The following is a 14,924-nucleotide window of genomic DNA, read 5'->3' on the forward strand; positions in this document are numbered from 1 at the left end:
GGCGAAGGAAACGTTAACTCACAGGCGAGAAGAGGTGACTCCAAAAAAGCGGCACAGACCCTTGTCGAGTGCGCCGCCTCCTACGGCGCGTTTATTTGTTTTTATTTACTTATTCATTTTGTTTTTATTTATTTTGTTGGTTGTCGCCTTTGAGTCACTCCCTTTACTGGTCGTCCACGCCGTGCCAGAAAGGAGGGGCCAGAAGGCTGCGCTTTTTTTCTTTCTCCCCCTTTATCCTGTGCTCCTCTACCCTATTCTCATCCTTCTTCGCCTCCTCTTGCTGGGCGTGTGCACACGTGCGTTCGATCTGCGCCTCTCTTTTTCGCTCTACTCCGTTTGGCTTTTTTTATGGTGTTTTTCGTCTTTTCTTCATTCTCCGTGCCGTTCCGTTGGTATTTTTTTTTTGTGATGATCTCGCGCGTGTGTGCGTATGCCTCTCTCGTCGCCCCCCCCCCCCCCCCCCCCTTCAAACTCAAGAAGAAAAAGCCAATACTGTCAAGTCCTAGTAGCTCTCCTCTCTTCTGATCTTACCGTCTCTTTACCACTCTTGTCCTTTCTGTTCTTCGCGCTCTCTGTAAAGAAGCTGACGCAGAGACGAATGAAAGGTTGCTAAGGAAGCCAATCATGTATGTAGCCCGCAGCTTTACGTGCATGTATGCGTGATAGTGTGCGCGTGCGTGTGTGCAGCCTCGGTGTCGATAGCCGATCCGTCTTTCCTTCTATATATTTCCGTTTCACCTCTCTCCGTCTCCGCCCTCTCGCCGTGTGTCGCTGTTTGTGTCGACGGTGGTGTACGTGGCGCATGTGCATCCACCATTTTCACCACCCCCTCTCTATCTGTGTTTTTCGCTTGAAGCGCCATTCCATACCCCCTTCACTACCTCCTGCGCCCCTCCCCCCCATTCTTTCCTTCCTGAGTCTCTTTCTCCTTCAAGTTTCCGGTTGTCCTCCTTCCCTTTGCTAGGGAGAGGCCATGCGCTCTTCTCTCCACGTTTATGTGGGCGTGCGTGATGACGTATGCGTGAGCGGCCGGGGACGAGGGGCGCTAAACGCGTGGCGAGTCAGTAGTGTATCTCAGGACACGTACCAACGAAGTAAAGGGGACGCGTTGTGTGTGCGTGTGTGCGTGTGTGTGCGCTACTCTCCTTGCGGCTTTTTTTTTTGTGTTTTGTTTTTGCTGCCTTCTCTCTCGCGAGGTCGACTGTCAACGCAAAGTGGCGTTTTTCTTTTGCACTCTTCTTGGATGCATCTCGTAATCTTGGCTTTCCTGGCGTAGGTGACACCTGCACGCCTGTGTACACACAGGGCGTTTCGCGAGCCGGGACAGTTCTGGCTGATGGCTGTGGTGCGCTTTGTCTTACAAGAGAGTAGGTCACAGGGACATAGCGTTGCGCCAGGCATACTACCCATTCTCCAGTTTCTTTTCATTCACCTCTCTCTCTCTTTTCATTTTTTTTTCCTTCCACCTCCTTTTCAATTACACTCTTCGGCTTTATTAGTACGCGGTCTCATCTTGGTTGCCGCACCAGTGGTCAGCGCTTCGATCGATAACCCACGTCTTTTGTATCCTCCCCCGCATCCTCCTCCCCCCCTCCCCTCCCCTCCCCCTTCTCTCTCTCTGCGTCACTGTGTATGCCTCACCTCATCTTAATATCCCCTAATCGACCCCCCCTCCCCCTCCCCCCCCCTACACACACTTTCGTCGTTTTGTGTTGCCATCAGCCTTCGGGAAAAAGACAAACGGTGAGAGGGAGCGACACGAAATACGCCGATAATGAACAAGACAAGAAAAGCGAAAAAGAAAAAGTTGTATGCTTTAGGGCTTGTCGGTGATGATACTCTCACACCCTCAGACAAATAGACGGACCGACACACTTACACACAATGCCGATGTTCGACTGGAAGGTGTGCTACTAAGGTGTCTCTCCTACTCTATGCTGATTATTACGTGCAAAGTTACTCGCCTTCTCCAGCATCCTCACTCTTGCCCTTGCCTTTTCTCTCCATTCGTTCAGTGCGCTCTCTGCGGTGCAGGTGTGTGTTGGTCCACACGCGATCACAGGCGCGCCGCTCCTATCGCGTCCCTCCGAACAGTGCTCGCTCTCGACGCTGAGGCATTTACACACTCACGTGGCACTCACGCCCAGGCGAGCAAAGCCGTTCGAGCACTTTTTCTTTATTCTCAGTTTCGTCTGAAGGCGCCCGTGCACCTGTGCGTGTTGGACCACACTGACGCAGCGACGCACAACCACGCACCTCTTTGACCGTGTAGAGTAGACCATTGCCTCGTACATTCATAAACACGCGCCTTAACAGGCACCGCATAGGATGTCGGAAAACAACACGTCTATTATTCCCTTGCATGATGCCGATCCGAGCTTGTTCGGTTCCCCTGTCGATCGACCTTCCCTGAACGGCGGCGCAGTCCTCACCCACACACAATACGGCAGCTCGTCTCGCCAGAGGGCCGCTATGGAAAGTTTGAACCCGCAGATGCAGCAGCCTTGTGGTGTCCGTGGTGTCTACGAGGATCCGTTGACAGCGGCGGCAATGACGCCGCTGTCGTCTGCCCAGGCCCTCTCGATGTCGCTCGGTGCGGCCGACCAGCCCTACATTGGTGAGGCCAGTCTAGATTTCCAGCGCAGACTCTTGCAACAGCAGGTGCAGCAGGCACATCGTGAGGTGGAGCGACTCAAGGGAGAGCTACAGGAGACCAACGTCCGCCTCAGCGACACGCGCCACCATCTCCATGAACAGAAGGCCGCGTACACCTCCCTCACGCACCGCTACAGCACAACAGTGGAGAAGCTGACCACCACAGAGAGCACCATCAAGACACTAGAGGAGCAGCTGATCAAGGAGCGCAGCCAGCGCCATCAGGTGCAGAAGGAGCGGGAAGAGCAACGACTGGCGCTGCGGGAGGCGGAGTGGGCCCAGGAGCGACTGCATCGACGCCTCCAGCAACTTGAGGCATGCAAAGGGCTGGATCCAAAGGAGGTGGAACGCCGACTGGAGGACCGGTCTCACTTTATCCCCACTGTAGAGGTACGCCGAATGCAGACCGAGATGCACAACACCCACCAGACCCTCGTGGATCGCCTGCTGACGTCGCTCGAGTCCCTGACCGCGTCTAGCGACGAGTCGCAGACAAACGTCTTTGTGGCGCGCAGCTCCGTGCTGTCGGCTCTCACGGATGTCGACGCCCGACTAAAGCGTGCCGAGGCCACTCTCGACGACGTGGACAAGCAGTGGATAGGCTACCGCGACGGTGCTGAGCGTGAGACACAGGAGTTCCTGCTGGCGGTCATGTCCGAGAACAGGGATCTTTGGCAGCAACTCACGCTGCTGCAGAACGAGCACGCGGTTGTTGTGTCTGAGATGAAACTTCGCTCCACACAGGGTGGGTCGGTGTCGATGGAAGAGCACGCCTATGTGCAGCGGCAGCTGGAGTTAATGACGGAGCGTCTCGGGAAGGCGCAGGAGCTGGTGGAGTCCCAGACGGTCCTGGCGCGTGCACACGAGGCGGAAATGACGCAGCTGTTGGAGGCCAACAGTGCAATGCAGCGGCAGCTAGAGGACCTGGAGAGACAGTGCGCGCAGCACGAACAGGTGAGCAGCCAGAAGTCAAGTGCTCTGGCTGAGGCAGACGCCGCGCTGCAAGATGCCATGATTCAGCTAGAGGAGCTTCACAACACCTTGCGCGAGGAGCGTCAGCGCGCCGAGGAAGTGGTGGCGGAGATGAAGGCGACACAGCGGACAATGCAGGACGAGTACAATGCCCGCGTACGCGAGCTCGAGCACGACTGTGAGGTGGCAGACGATACAGCGACAACCCTTCAACACACATTAGAGGAGACAGCCGCGAAGCTGGACCTTGTAGAGCGCAATCTGCAAGCACAGAGTAAGGAGTTCGAGGCTCACAAGCTGCAAACTGCCGCCGAGCATGCGGCAGCCGTGGAACGACAGCGTGACGACCTGCAGCGGGTGCGGGAGGTGATGGAGGAGGAGCTGGCATCGTTGCGGACCCAACTAGATGAGGCACGAGAGGAAGCCCGGGCAGCAGTGCGAGAGAGCGAGGAGGCGGCAGCGCGCGAGGGCGCCGCTGTGGTGGGGCACCACACGGCTCAGCGAGATGTGACTCACCTACAGGGAGAGCTGGAGCAGCTGCGTGCTCATTACAAGGAGGCAGTGGAGCAGCGGGAGCGCGCGCAGGCGGAAGCGGAGCAGCTTCGCGTTGTTTCTGGCGAGGGCAGCACCCTCGCGCAGGAGTTGCAGAGGCGCTGCGACGCCCTCGATAAGGAGAAAGCGGAGCTGGCCACAGTGCTGAACAACGAGAAGGCGTGGCAGGTGCAGCGCTACACGACTCTGCACGCGGACTGGACGACCTCTGAGAAGGCGCGGGCGTTGATACAAGAGGAGGTCAAGACGCTGCGCACCCGCTGTGCCGAGCTGGAGAAGGTTCACATGGCCGAGGATCGCCAGACGCAGGACAAGGAGCAGCTCATGCGCGAAAACATCCGCTTGCACGAGCAGTATCAGCTTATCCAGAAGGAGTGCACGGGACTACGCGAGGAGGTGAAGGCGCTCAAGCAGCGTGCCGTCGGCGACGCGCAGTGGCACAGGCAAATGGAGAATCTTCAGCGACGTCTACGGGAGTTGCCAGAGCTACGTCAGGCTGCTGAGGCAGCTCGCCGCGACGCGCTGATGGCGAAGGAGGAGACTGAGCTGCTGCGGCGCGAGCGGGATCAGCTCTCAAGAAAGCTTGACGCCTTCCTTGAAGATGCGAAGAGGCAGGCGCTGCGCGAAGACGACTTTGAGCGGGTGTGCCGGGAGGCCAGTGCTGCCGCGCAGCGTATTGGCGGACAGGTGTCCTCAGCCAAGGAGAACAGCGCACGTTATCATGTCTTTCGCAACACAAATCCGACAGGACACTTTTCTTCTTCTCGCGAGGGTGTAATGGCCTCCACTAGCGTTGCACCGAAGCCTTCGTCCGCTGCTCCTGCTTCCCCAGCAGCCGCTGCTCATAGGGCCGCCAGCGCGCTATCTGCGATGGCATCGCCGTCTCGCACGGCCCAGTCGACACAGCACCGCAGCCCTGTACACGAGCTCACTAATGCAAGGAATCATTCCAACGATAGCGAAGGGATCGGTGCAGAGGCTGAGGGTGCTGCTGTTCGGTCATCCACGTCCTCCCCACAGCGCCCGTGGCGCTAAGTAGGAGAAAAGATGACGGAGAGAAAGAGCCAGCGGTGTGCGCACCACTGCCGGCTGCTTGTGTGGCGCTGAAGCGAGCAGAGATGCTGATGTTGAGATGGGCGCGTGCCGGGAGGGAGGGAGGGCGGCCGGCCCGCGGACGGGCGCTTCTTTTGACATTGCCGCCTGTGAATGCTAACTCGAAGGGAGTGGGGTGGTGGTCGGCACACCGATGCGGCGCCGCTTCGTTGTGCGTGTCTGTGCCTTGTCTTTTTGCTCCTCACTGGTGGTTGTGACACTCGAACAAAAAGCGAGAGCGAGCTGTGTGGGTACCAGTAGCGGAAATGGCAGCAGCGGGGGGGGGAAGGGGTGGTGGTGCTGGTGGAAGAATGCAGCTCTACCGCCGCCGCCGCTGCTGCTGCTGCTTGTGCTGGTCGAGGGGTACCTTCTCTGCGGCAGCAAATGCATCGTGGCTTTGAAATCTTCTCTCTTGTCGTTATTCCCTTTGCCCGCGTACTCGACAGTCGCACACAAACGCTCACGGAGCCCACACATGCCCAAGCCACGGACCAGGGCCAACTCGCGGATGTTCTCCTCCTTCTCCTTCTCTCTCTGAGTGGTCAGCAGAACATTCGAAGCACCTTCAACGGCTAGTTGAGAGGGAAGGGGGAAAGGCATCCGCAGAGGTTATCCGTGTTTTTCTGTTTCTAAATGGTATGCGCGTGAGGGGACACGCAGGCAAGCGTTGAGTGCTGCGCGTTCTTCACCGCCCCCTCCCCCCTTCTCATGCGCGTGGATACCTGTGAGCCGTTTGTCTTGGCGTGCACGTTCTCCCACCATGCGTTCTTCTTTGGTGGTGATTGTGAAACGTAGGCTTGCCTCTCATTGGCGTCACCCATCTACCACCAGTGCGCCATGCAAGAAGATGGGGGAAAATAAATGGTGTGCATGTGTGTGCATCTTCAAACCTGTTTTTCTTCCACCCCTACGTCCCCCTCTCCCTTCTCGCGTTTCTCTTGTGCGCTCTCTCTTCATGTGTGGTCACTCGTGTTTGCTTCCCCCTTCCTCCCCCACGCCCTTACTGGTCTACTTCATCCACCGCTACCTGCCTGGGTGATAGCCACGCACACCTCGCAGCCACTATAACTCCGTTCTTCACATTTTCACTTAAGATCTCTACCCTAGCAGGTATCATCTCTCCCGTCCCTCCTTCCACCTCACGGAACACAGCACCGAGCAGACACCACGGAAGCGAGGAAGAAAGAGAAAATAGACCCCCAAAAGAAAAACATCATTGTCATGTCTGTGTTCGGCGTCGATTTCGGCAACCTCAATTCCACGGTGGCCATCACCCGCCACGGCGGCGTGGACATCGTGACGAACGAGGTCAGCAAACGTGAGACGACCACGATTGTTTCTTTCCTTGACGAGGAGCGGTTTATTGGCGAGCAGGGGCTGGACCGCTACGTCCGCAATGCTCACAACACCGTCTTCTTGTTGAAGCGCTTCATTGGCATGCGGATGAACGATCCTCAGCTTGACGTGGAGCGCAAGTTCCTCACATGCAACATCACCGGCGACAGCAATGGACGACTTATGTTCAGTGTGAACTACTGCGGAGAAGACAAGTGCTTCTACCCAGAGCAGGTGCTGGCTATGATGCTGCAGCGGCTGCGCACCTACGTCAACGAAGCTGCCACGACGGACCCTCGCGTGAAGGCAGACGTGCGCGACTTTGTAATCACCGTGCCGTGCTACTACACCGCGGAGCAGCGCCGCCTCGTGTACCAGGCAGCTGAGGTGGCAGGGCTGCACTGCATGTCCCTCATTAACGAGACCACCGCGTCAGCTGTAGACTACGGCATCTTCCGCGGCGCCTCGCTGAAGGAGACGGAGAGTGAGGGGCAGGTGGTCGGCATTCTCGACCTCGGCTACGGCGTCACGGACTTCTTGGTGTGCAAGTTCTGGCGCGGCAACTGCAAAGTCCTTGCCCGCACCTTCGACCGTAATAACGGCACTCGTGACTGCGACTACTTACTCTACCAGCACATGGTGAGCGAGGTCAAGTCCCGCTACAACGTCGATGTCTCGGAGAACAAGCGCACTCGTCTGCGCCTGCTGCAGGCGTGCGAGCGTCTCAAATATCTCCTGTCAGCGAACCAGTCGGCGCCGCTGAACGTCGAGAACTTGATGGACATTGACGTCAGCATTCCATCCTTCGAGCGTGCCACAATGGAGTCGCTCTGCCAAGGTGTTCTCCAGCGCATCAAGAAGGTGATGGAGCGCGGCTTTGCCGAATCAGGTGTTAACCGCGATGACTTCCACTCCATTGAAATGATCGGCGGTGGCTGCCGCATCCCGATGATGAAGAAGTTGGTGGAGGAGGTGCTCGGTCGCGCGCCTAGCTTCACTCTGAATGCGTCCGAGACGACGGCGCGCGGGTGCGCCATTGTGGCGGCCATGCTCTCGCCGAAGTTCCAGGTGCGTGAGTTCAAGGTCTCGGAGCTGCCAACGTACCCGATTCTGCTGGGCTACTACGCCGAGAATCCGCGCTCCCCCACCTCCGTGCCGTTCCTGCCGCAGGTGAACAAGGTCGTGAAGCTGCTCGGGGCGGCAGACAGCTACCCGAAGAAGCTGGATGTGCGCTTCCCATGCTCGAGTGCGCCGAGGATTTACGCCTTCTACGATTACGAAAATGAGGGGGTGAAGGAGATTGTGCAGCCCTGCAACTACGTCATTGGTGAGTGGGAGATGGGCATGCCTTCGAAGTCGAAGGGCGCGGTAAACGAGATGCGTGTCCGCATCTGCATCCAACCGGATGGCCTGGTGGAACTGGAGAAGGCTGAGGCGATCGACGTATTCGAGGTGGAGGAGGCACCGGCGCCGGCTGCTGCCCCTGCCGCTGAGAACGGCGAGGTTCCAGCGAAAGAGAACGAGGAGGCGCAGGCCGATCCACCCAAGCCGGTCAAGAAGATGAAGGAGGCTGCGATTGGTGTGCCGGTGAAGCCAAATCTTGAGGTTCTTGGCCACTGCAGCGAGTCTGTCGTCCGTTTCCGGAAGGCCGAGGAGGAGATGCACGAACGCGACTCCTGCATCGTCCGTACACGCGTAAAGAAGAACGAGCTGGAGAGCTACATCCTCGACTACCGCCCTCGCTTCTTGCCGGGTGGCATGCTGGTCGAGTACGCCACGGCCGCTGCGGCGGCCGACTTCGTACGCCAGTGCGACGCGGATGAACAGTGGCTCTATGAGGACGGCGAGACTTCGACGTACGATGAGTACGAGCGCCGCGTACAGACATTGCGTGCGATCGGTGACGCCGCGCACAGTCGCCTTCGCAATCGCGAAGAAGTCGAGTTCGCGGCGAAGGGCTTCCGTGCCCGCATGGCGGCTGCCCAGCAGAAGGCGCTCGACTTCATTGGCAAGAAGGAGCACATCACAGAGGAGGAGCTGAGGGAAGCAGCCGCCACAGCCGAGGCAGCGTGCTTATGGGTGGACCAGCAGATTGCAGCGATGCAGGCTGCACCTAAGACGCAGGAGACGATTGTGTCGAAGACAGATCTCGATAAGAAGGCATCGGGGGTGGAACAGGGAATCGCCAAAGTCATGAAGAAGCCGGCCCCACCGAAGCCGAAGGAGGAGGCGGGGAAAGCTGAGGAGGACGCGGCAGCTGAGGCGGCGGCGGCGGCTGAGAACGCGCCACAGCAGGAAGGTCCTGAGGAGAAAGCGCCTGAGCAGACGAACGCGCCGGTCCTCGATTAAGCGATAGGGATGGCAGAAGAGAGGATTGGAGGAGAGGGGGGCTCGGGTGCGTCATGGCAGGGGTGCCGCCTATGTTTGTGTGTGCGTCTCTCCACGGCGCGTATTCTCTTCTTTCCTTCTCTTTTTCTGACCACCCCATCATTTCCCCTCTCCTCCGTTGGCTTTTCTCCGGGTGTTCTCTATCGCAGCCGCACAGACGAATACGCACACGCGAGGCCCTCCACCGCTCGGACAGACGCACAGGCGCACACGCCCGCACCCCCTCTGCGTTTTCTTCGCGCTGCCGCTTCTCTCTTTTCTCCTTTGCGCGTGTCCGTGCGTAACTTCGTGTGTGCGTACTCCGAGCCCTGTCACGTCTTTACCGAACAGCCTCGTGGTTGTCTGTTCGCTTCTTCCCCTCTGTCTGTGCAGATGTTTTCTGTTCTCTTAAACCACTACTGCCACTGCTGCCCCCCTCTCTCTCCCGACAGTCTTTGATGTACGGTGCTGCTGTTGCTGTGTGTGTGTGTGGGTGGGTGGGGAAGAAGACGAGATATGATACCAAAGAAAAGGGCCGCGATTGAGAGGTGGCTGTTGGTGCTGCGATAGTTGAGCTTGGGATATTCGCCATCTATTTTATGAGTGTACGCGTGTGTGTGTGTGTGTGTGCGTGCGGCGGAATGGGAGAGAGCTGCTTGAGGTGGAGATGCGTGGGAGACGGTTGCATTACCGACCTCTATAATGAGCGCTCTTATTTAGTAAACATGTGCACGCGAGCTACGCGCAATACGCGCGCCCAAATGTGCACAAGATGCGTCCACTGAATCGCGTCCGTAAAGTATGGAGCTTTGGTACGTGAACACGATGCATCTACGCGTGCATGCATGTACATCCTTTCCCCATTTCAACTCTGCACCGCCACCCTTCGTCGTCATTCTCCATGAGGCATGCACTGTGTGCACCTCACTGACTTCCCTATGTTTCTTTTCTTACGAGGGATCGCAGCCTTTCGCGTAGTCGGTGATGCCCTTTCCTCTTCCTCCTTCGCACTCTCACCTTCGTTGGAGGTATCCCTCTTTGTTTGCCCCCGTCGCTGTTGTGTGGTGGGTGTGGCTGTGCGTGTCTGCCTGTGTGTGCGTGTGTGTGTCTGCCTGCCTGCCTGCGCCCTTCGTTTTATTTTAATGACTGCGCCACCCCTCCTCCCTCTCCCATGCCTACACAAGAGCGATTCTGATTCGTTTCCTCTCTTGATTTTTTTTTATCTCGTGTTCCTCTCTTGTTGTCGCCTCCTCTTTGATTGATTTAGTATTATTATTATCTACTCTTTCGTTTCGTTCTCGTTTCGGGTTGCCTTCTCTTGCGTGAGCGCCTGCCTTGCGCGTTAGCGTGCAGAGACGGGGTCGATCCACTCAAGGGTGTGGCGCTTGGGAGAAGAAAAAAAAAGCACCGCGCCAGAATAAACGGCAACAACACCAAAACAAAAAAAAACACACACACCTTGTTTGCTTTTTCCTCCCACTGCCTGGACAAGGAAATATAAATCAGCCAAATTGACGCCGTCACGCGAGGCAAAGGAGCGACACAGACGCAGACGCACACACGTCGGCACCCCACAGCGCACATCTACACACGGCACACAATCCCAAGCGAGAAAGGGCACATAAGGGGAAGCGAAGAAAGAGGCAGAGAAAGAAGCAGTTGCGCGTGTTCCCTTGGATAGGGAGTACCCACATCTTCGCTTATCTGTTCCCTCTTTCTCTCTTTGTTCTTCGTCCTCCCCTCTCCTCAAGCGTCTCGCTGCGAGGTTATATGGCAGTGGAGCCGAGCCTCTCTACCCCCTCTTTTTTTGCCTCTGTGCTCAGTATTGGTGAATGCGTGCGTGTGCGTGCGCGGGTGCACCTGCATCTTCATTTCCTAGTCTCCGTTCTTCAGTTTTCATATTTGGTATATATTTTCTAAGATGATCTCAAGTCTGAGGGGACGCGAATGAAAGCGAAACCAACGTAGTTGATAAGGTGTGTGTGTGTGTGTGTGTGCGTGGTGGGTGAGGGGCTGATCATGATCGCACTGGCTGAGGAGCTTTTTTTAAGGGTCACAATGATGAACATACACCCACACACATACGCGTACGTGAGAAGGGAGTACGAAGGACGTAAACAAAGAATACTACAGATCGTGTCAAGCAGACGAGTGCGATGACCCGATGGTTAAGCAGCCACCGCATGCGCAAAGCTCACGTGCACAAGGTATGCGTGAATGGCGCGATTCATGCGTTTGGCGTGGCTGTATGAAAGTCTTGTATGGTTGAATGAGACTAATGGCGGGCGGGGGCGCGTCGAGTAGGACGGGAGAGGGGTATCGCACCTCTGTATGTACGTGTGTGTGGGCTTGACTTTGACCCATCTCTTCTCTCGCGCCCCCCTTGCCCCTGTAGTCGTCTCTCTGTACCCCTATGGTCGTGTCGTCATCTTTACATTCATCGGCACCTCTCTCTTCTCTTCCTCTTCCGCTATTCCTACTTCTCCTTGCTGCATACACTTCTACGCACGCACACACACACACACACACACGCACACACACACACACACACACACACACGCTTCACGATGCACAGAGTCTGCATGTAGCTCAAGCTCTATCTCGAACCATCCTTTTTATATTTTTTTTTTCTTCTACACACACCCACATTTTTCTCGCATCATGTTCAAGTGCGCAACTCGCTGCCTGCTGGCCACCAAGAAAACATTGCTGAAGCCGCAGCGCCCATTCAAGCTGCACGCGGCTACCCGCACCGACATGGCGCCACTGCCGACGGAGGCGACGTACGACACGGAGCAACTGAAGAAGAGCCTTACTTTGATGTTCCGCATCCGCCGTATGGAGTCTCTGTGCGATCAGTCCTACAAACTGAAGAAGATTCGCGGCTTCTGTCACCTCTATATTGGGCAGGAAGCCATCCCCGCTGGCATGGAAAACATCCTGACCTTCGAGGATCCTATCGTCACTGGCTACCGCGACCACGGCTGGTACATTGCCCGCGGTGGCACGCCCGAGGAGGTCTTTGCTGAAATGTTCGGTCGCCAAGGCGGCTGCAGCAAGGGCAAGGGCGGCTCAATGCACATGTACAGCGTGCGTAATGGTTTCTACGGTGGTAATGGTATCGTTGGTGCGCAGGTCCCCATCGGTGCAGGTCTCGCCTGGCGCTTCGCGATGGAGAACCGAGACAGCCCGAAGCACGTCGCGGTTACCTTCTACGGCGACGGCGCCGCCAACCAGGGCCAGATCTACGAGTCCATGAACATTGCTGCTCTGCAGCGCCTACCCGTCATCTTCGCTGTGGAGAACAACCACTTCGGGATGGGCACCAGCGCCGCTCGCGGCTCTTATCAGTCGGAGTTCTACCGTCGTGGCGACTATATCCCTGGTATCAGGATCGACGGCATGGACGTGCTCGCGGTGCAGGAGGGCACCCGCTACGCGCGCGACCACTGCATGTCAGGCAAGGGCCCGATTGTGATGGAATTGGATTGCTACCGCTACATGGGCCATAGCATGTCGGACCCCGACAACCAGTACCGTACCAAGAGTGACATCCAGCACGTGAAACAGGAGCGTGACTGCATTCGCAAGATGCGCGATTTCATGGCCACCGAGGGCATCATGACCGAGGAGGAAATGAGCAAGATGGAGAAGGAGGTGAAGAAGGAGGTGGACCAGGACCTGCAGAAGGCCCAGAAGCACCCCACGACCAAGTTGGATGAGCTCTTCACGGACGTCTACGTGGGCGAGCAATACGAGCACCGCACCTGCCAGGGCACCGTGTACCAGAAGCCGTAATCCTAAAAATGAAGAGCGGATCGTGAAGTAGTGCCGAGCGTGCACCTTTCTGCATGAATGCGTGAAGTCTTGCGTCTCTCTCTGTACGTGTGTGTGTGTGTGTCGTGGCCAGTCCCTCTTTACGCTTTGGTGGGTTTCGTTTCGGGTGGGCGTTGGCCATCGAAGGCTGTGTCTCTCGTCTCCCATTTTCTCTTCTGCAGCGCGCAGAACCTCAAACCGAGGCACATGATAGGCATGTTCTCTCTGTGCCCCCCCTTGCCTCTATCTTCATCTCACGTTCATCAACCCATTCCCCATCAACGCAGCCGTCTTCGCTTTGATTTCTACAGGCAAAGCAAGAGAAGAGAACAGGGTAACGACGGCAACTTTTTCATCTACCTGAGCTTATGCAGACATGCGTTCTCCGGAAAAAGCGAGAAGAGCGAAGACATCATGTGAGTGGAGGTGGAGGAGGTGTTCGTATGTGTAGGGGGGGAGTTCACCGTACGTATGCATTACAGCCTAAAACCCACACCTCCTTCCACACCCAATCGAGCAAAAGTATAACAAATTGTTCCTCCTCTTCTTCCCTTTCGAAGCGCGTGTGGGTCTGTGGCCCCGAAGCACGCACGGTCGAACACCCCCGCACTCCTTCCCGCATCGACGAAGACTGTAAAGGGGAAGGAAAGCAAACCAGCACACACACACGCCCATGAGGCCGAAATCAAGGAATGTGAGGCTTTTGGGAGGCGAAAAGAGGCATAGGGACGTACACGCACCGATACATCAGGTATGGAGCGGCGCGTGCCTGTTAACGGGTGTGTCTGCCTCTCTACCTATGCGTCTCTCTCTCTCTCTGTGTAAGTGAGCGGCCCCCCCATTGTTGTGCTCTTGCTCGGTTCTTCTCTGACCCTCTGTCCTCGTCAGCCCCCCTCCTCGTCTGGTTCCCCATTCGCCCCGCCTTCCCCCTCTTCCGCGCCTCTTTTCCCACGTGTCTGTGCGGCTCGTTTTGTGTATTTTTTCTTTTTTTTGTTTCCTTCCGCTCTCGTCGCCTCCGGATTTTTGCCCCCCCCCCTCTCTCCACCCCTCCCTTCCTCTTACGACACTTTCCGTGCAGGTGTGCGTGGTGTGTGCGATGGTGTGGTGGGCACTGCATCGCGCGACTGCATGGGCCCCGCCCGTGAGGCATGTATGATCTAGAGGCTGGTGCTTATCGGCGTTGGTAGCTGTGTGACTGCGTGTGGCATTTCTTCGATGCACCTAATGCCTTTCGCGCTGTTCTCTCTCGTGTTGCTTTGCCACCCCACCTGCCATTTTGCCTGCTGGCTGCGGGCTCTTACCGAGGGAGGGAGTACAAGAGCGAGTGTGTAGGGGAAGGCGAGAGAGGTACTGCCCTGCGTTTGATGGTGCCTTGGCTTGCAAGCGGTGATGATGGTGCCCGTGAATACACGTTGTGGTGATGGAGGTGATGACCAATATGGGGTTGCTGTATCTTTTCCATGAGCGTACAGGTGCACACACACGTTCACTGACACACACACACAGGGAGTGGAGGAGGAGTTGATGGGGTGAAGGGGGCGGAAGGGAGAGGCCGAGGCGGAGGTGCGCGGAGTAAAGAGGACCTTAACGCCTACTTTTTCAATCAATCGGGCACGAGAAAAGGGGGGAGCAACGCAGCTACTGCACAAATAACATAAACGAGAGAAAAGGAACCTACAAAGAGGAACAACAGATCTGAGTACATGCCAAGAGCTCCTCCCCCCTAGCCTGTATCATGGCAGCGGCAGCAGATGGGCTCCCTCTCTTATACTGCTATCCTCTTGTTTCTCTCCCACCTTCCCCCGTGCTTCTCTTCCTGTGAGCAAGACGGAGGCGGTGAGTGGGTGGACTAGCTGACTGTGCCACGTGGCGCGAGACAGTTGTGTTCTCACTTTCTGTGTTGTCTTTCCATCTTTGAGCGAAGAGAGAGAGTAATCGAGGGCGATAGGGAAGGGGGGAGGGGGGAGCAAGACTGCAATAGCAAAGGAAACCAATCCACACCCTAAGCTGAGCTCAGCTGCGAGCCCGTCGCACCCGCCCTCTCTTCTCCTTCGAACTGATGTCGTCTTCGCTTTTGTGAACGAGTGTCTTTCTCTTTTTCTTTTTCTCTCTCTTTTCGCCACATCTATCGCTCT

The 14,924-nt window shown here is 56.7% G+C and overlaps 3 protein-coding genes across 3 annotated transcripts; all 3 read left to right on the plus strand.

The window, feature by feature from the left end:
• Positions 1 to 2,328: 2,328 nt before the first annotated feature.
• On the plus strand, positions 2,329 to 5,214 carry LPMP_181320 (hypothetical protein; the record flags this gene model as incomplete). Its single annotated transcript, XM_010699664.1, has 1 exon — positions 2,329 to 5,214. The coding sequence occupies one exon, from the start codon at positions 2,329 to 2,331 to the stop codon at positions 5,212 to 5,214; it is 2,886 nt and encodes a 961-aa protein (XP_010697966.1).
• Positions 5,215 to 6,492: 1,278 nt separating this feature from the next.
• Positions 6,493 to 8,955, plus strand: LPMP_181330 (heat shock protein 110, putative; the record flags this gene model as incomplete). The annotated part of the gene is made up of 1 exon (XM_010699665.1): positions 6,493 to 8,955. One exon carries the CDS (start codon positions 6,493 to 6,495, stop codon positions 8,953 to 8,955), a length of 2,463 nt encoding a protein of 820 aa, XP_010697967.1.
• A 2,679-nt stretch (positions 8,956 to 11,634) lies between these two features.
• LPMP_181340 (pyruvate dehydrogenase E1 component alpha subunit, putative) lies at positions 11,635 to 12,771 on the plus strand (the record flags this gene model as incomplete). Its single annotated transcript, XM_010699666.1, has 1 exon — positions 11,635 to 12,771. The coding sequence occupies one exon, from the start codon at positions 11,635 to 11,637 to the stop codon at positions 12,769 to 12,771; it is 1,137 nt and encodes a 378-aa protein (XP_010697968.1).
• Between the last annotated feature and the right edge of the window lie 2,153 nt (positions 12,772 to 14,924).

This window comes from Leishmania panamensis (genome assembly GCF_000755165.1).
Source record: "Leishmania panamensis strain MHOM/PA/94/PSC-1 chromosome 18 sequence".
Classification (NCBI taxonomy): Eukaryota; Euglenozoa; class Kinetoplastea; order Trypanosomatida; family Trypanosomatidae; genus Leishmania; species Leishmania panamensis.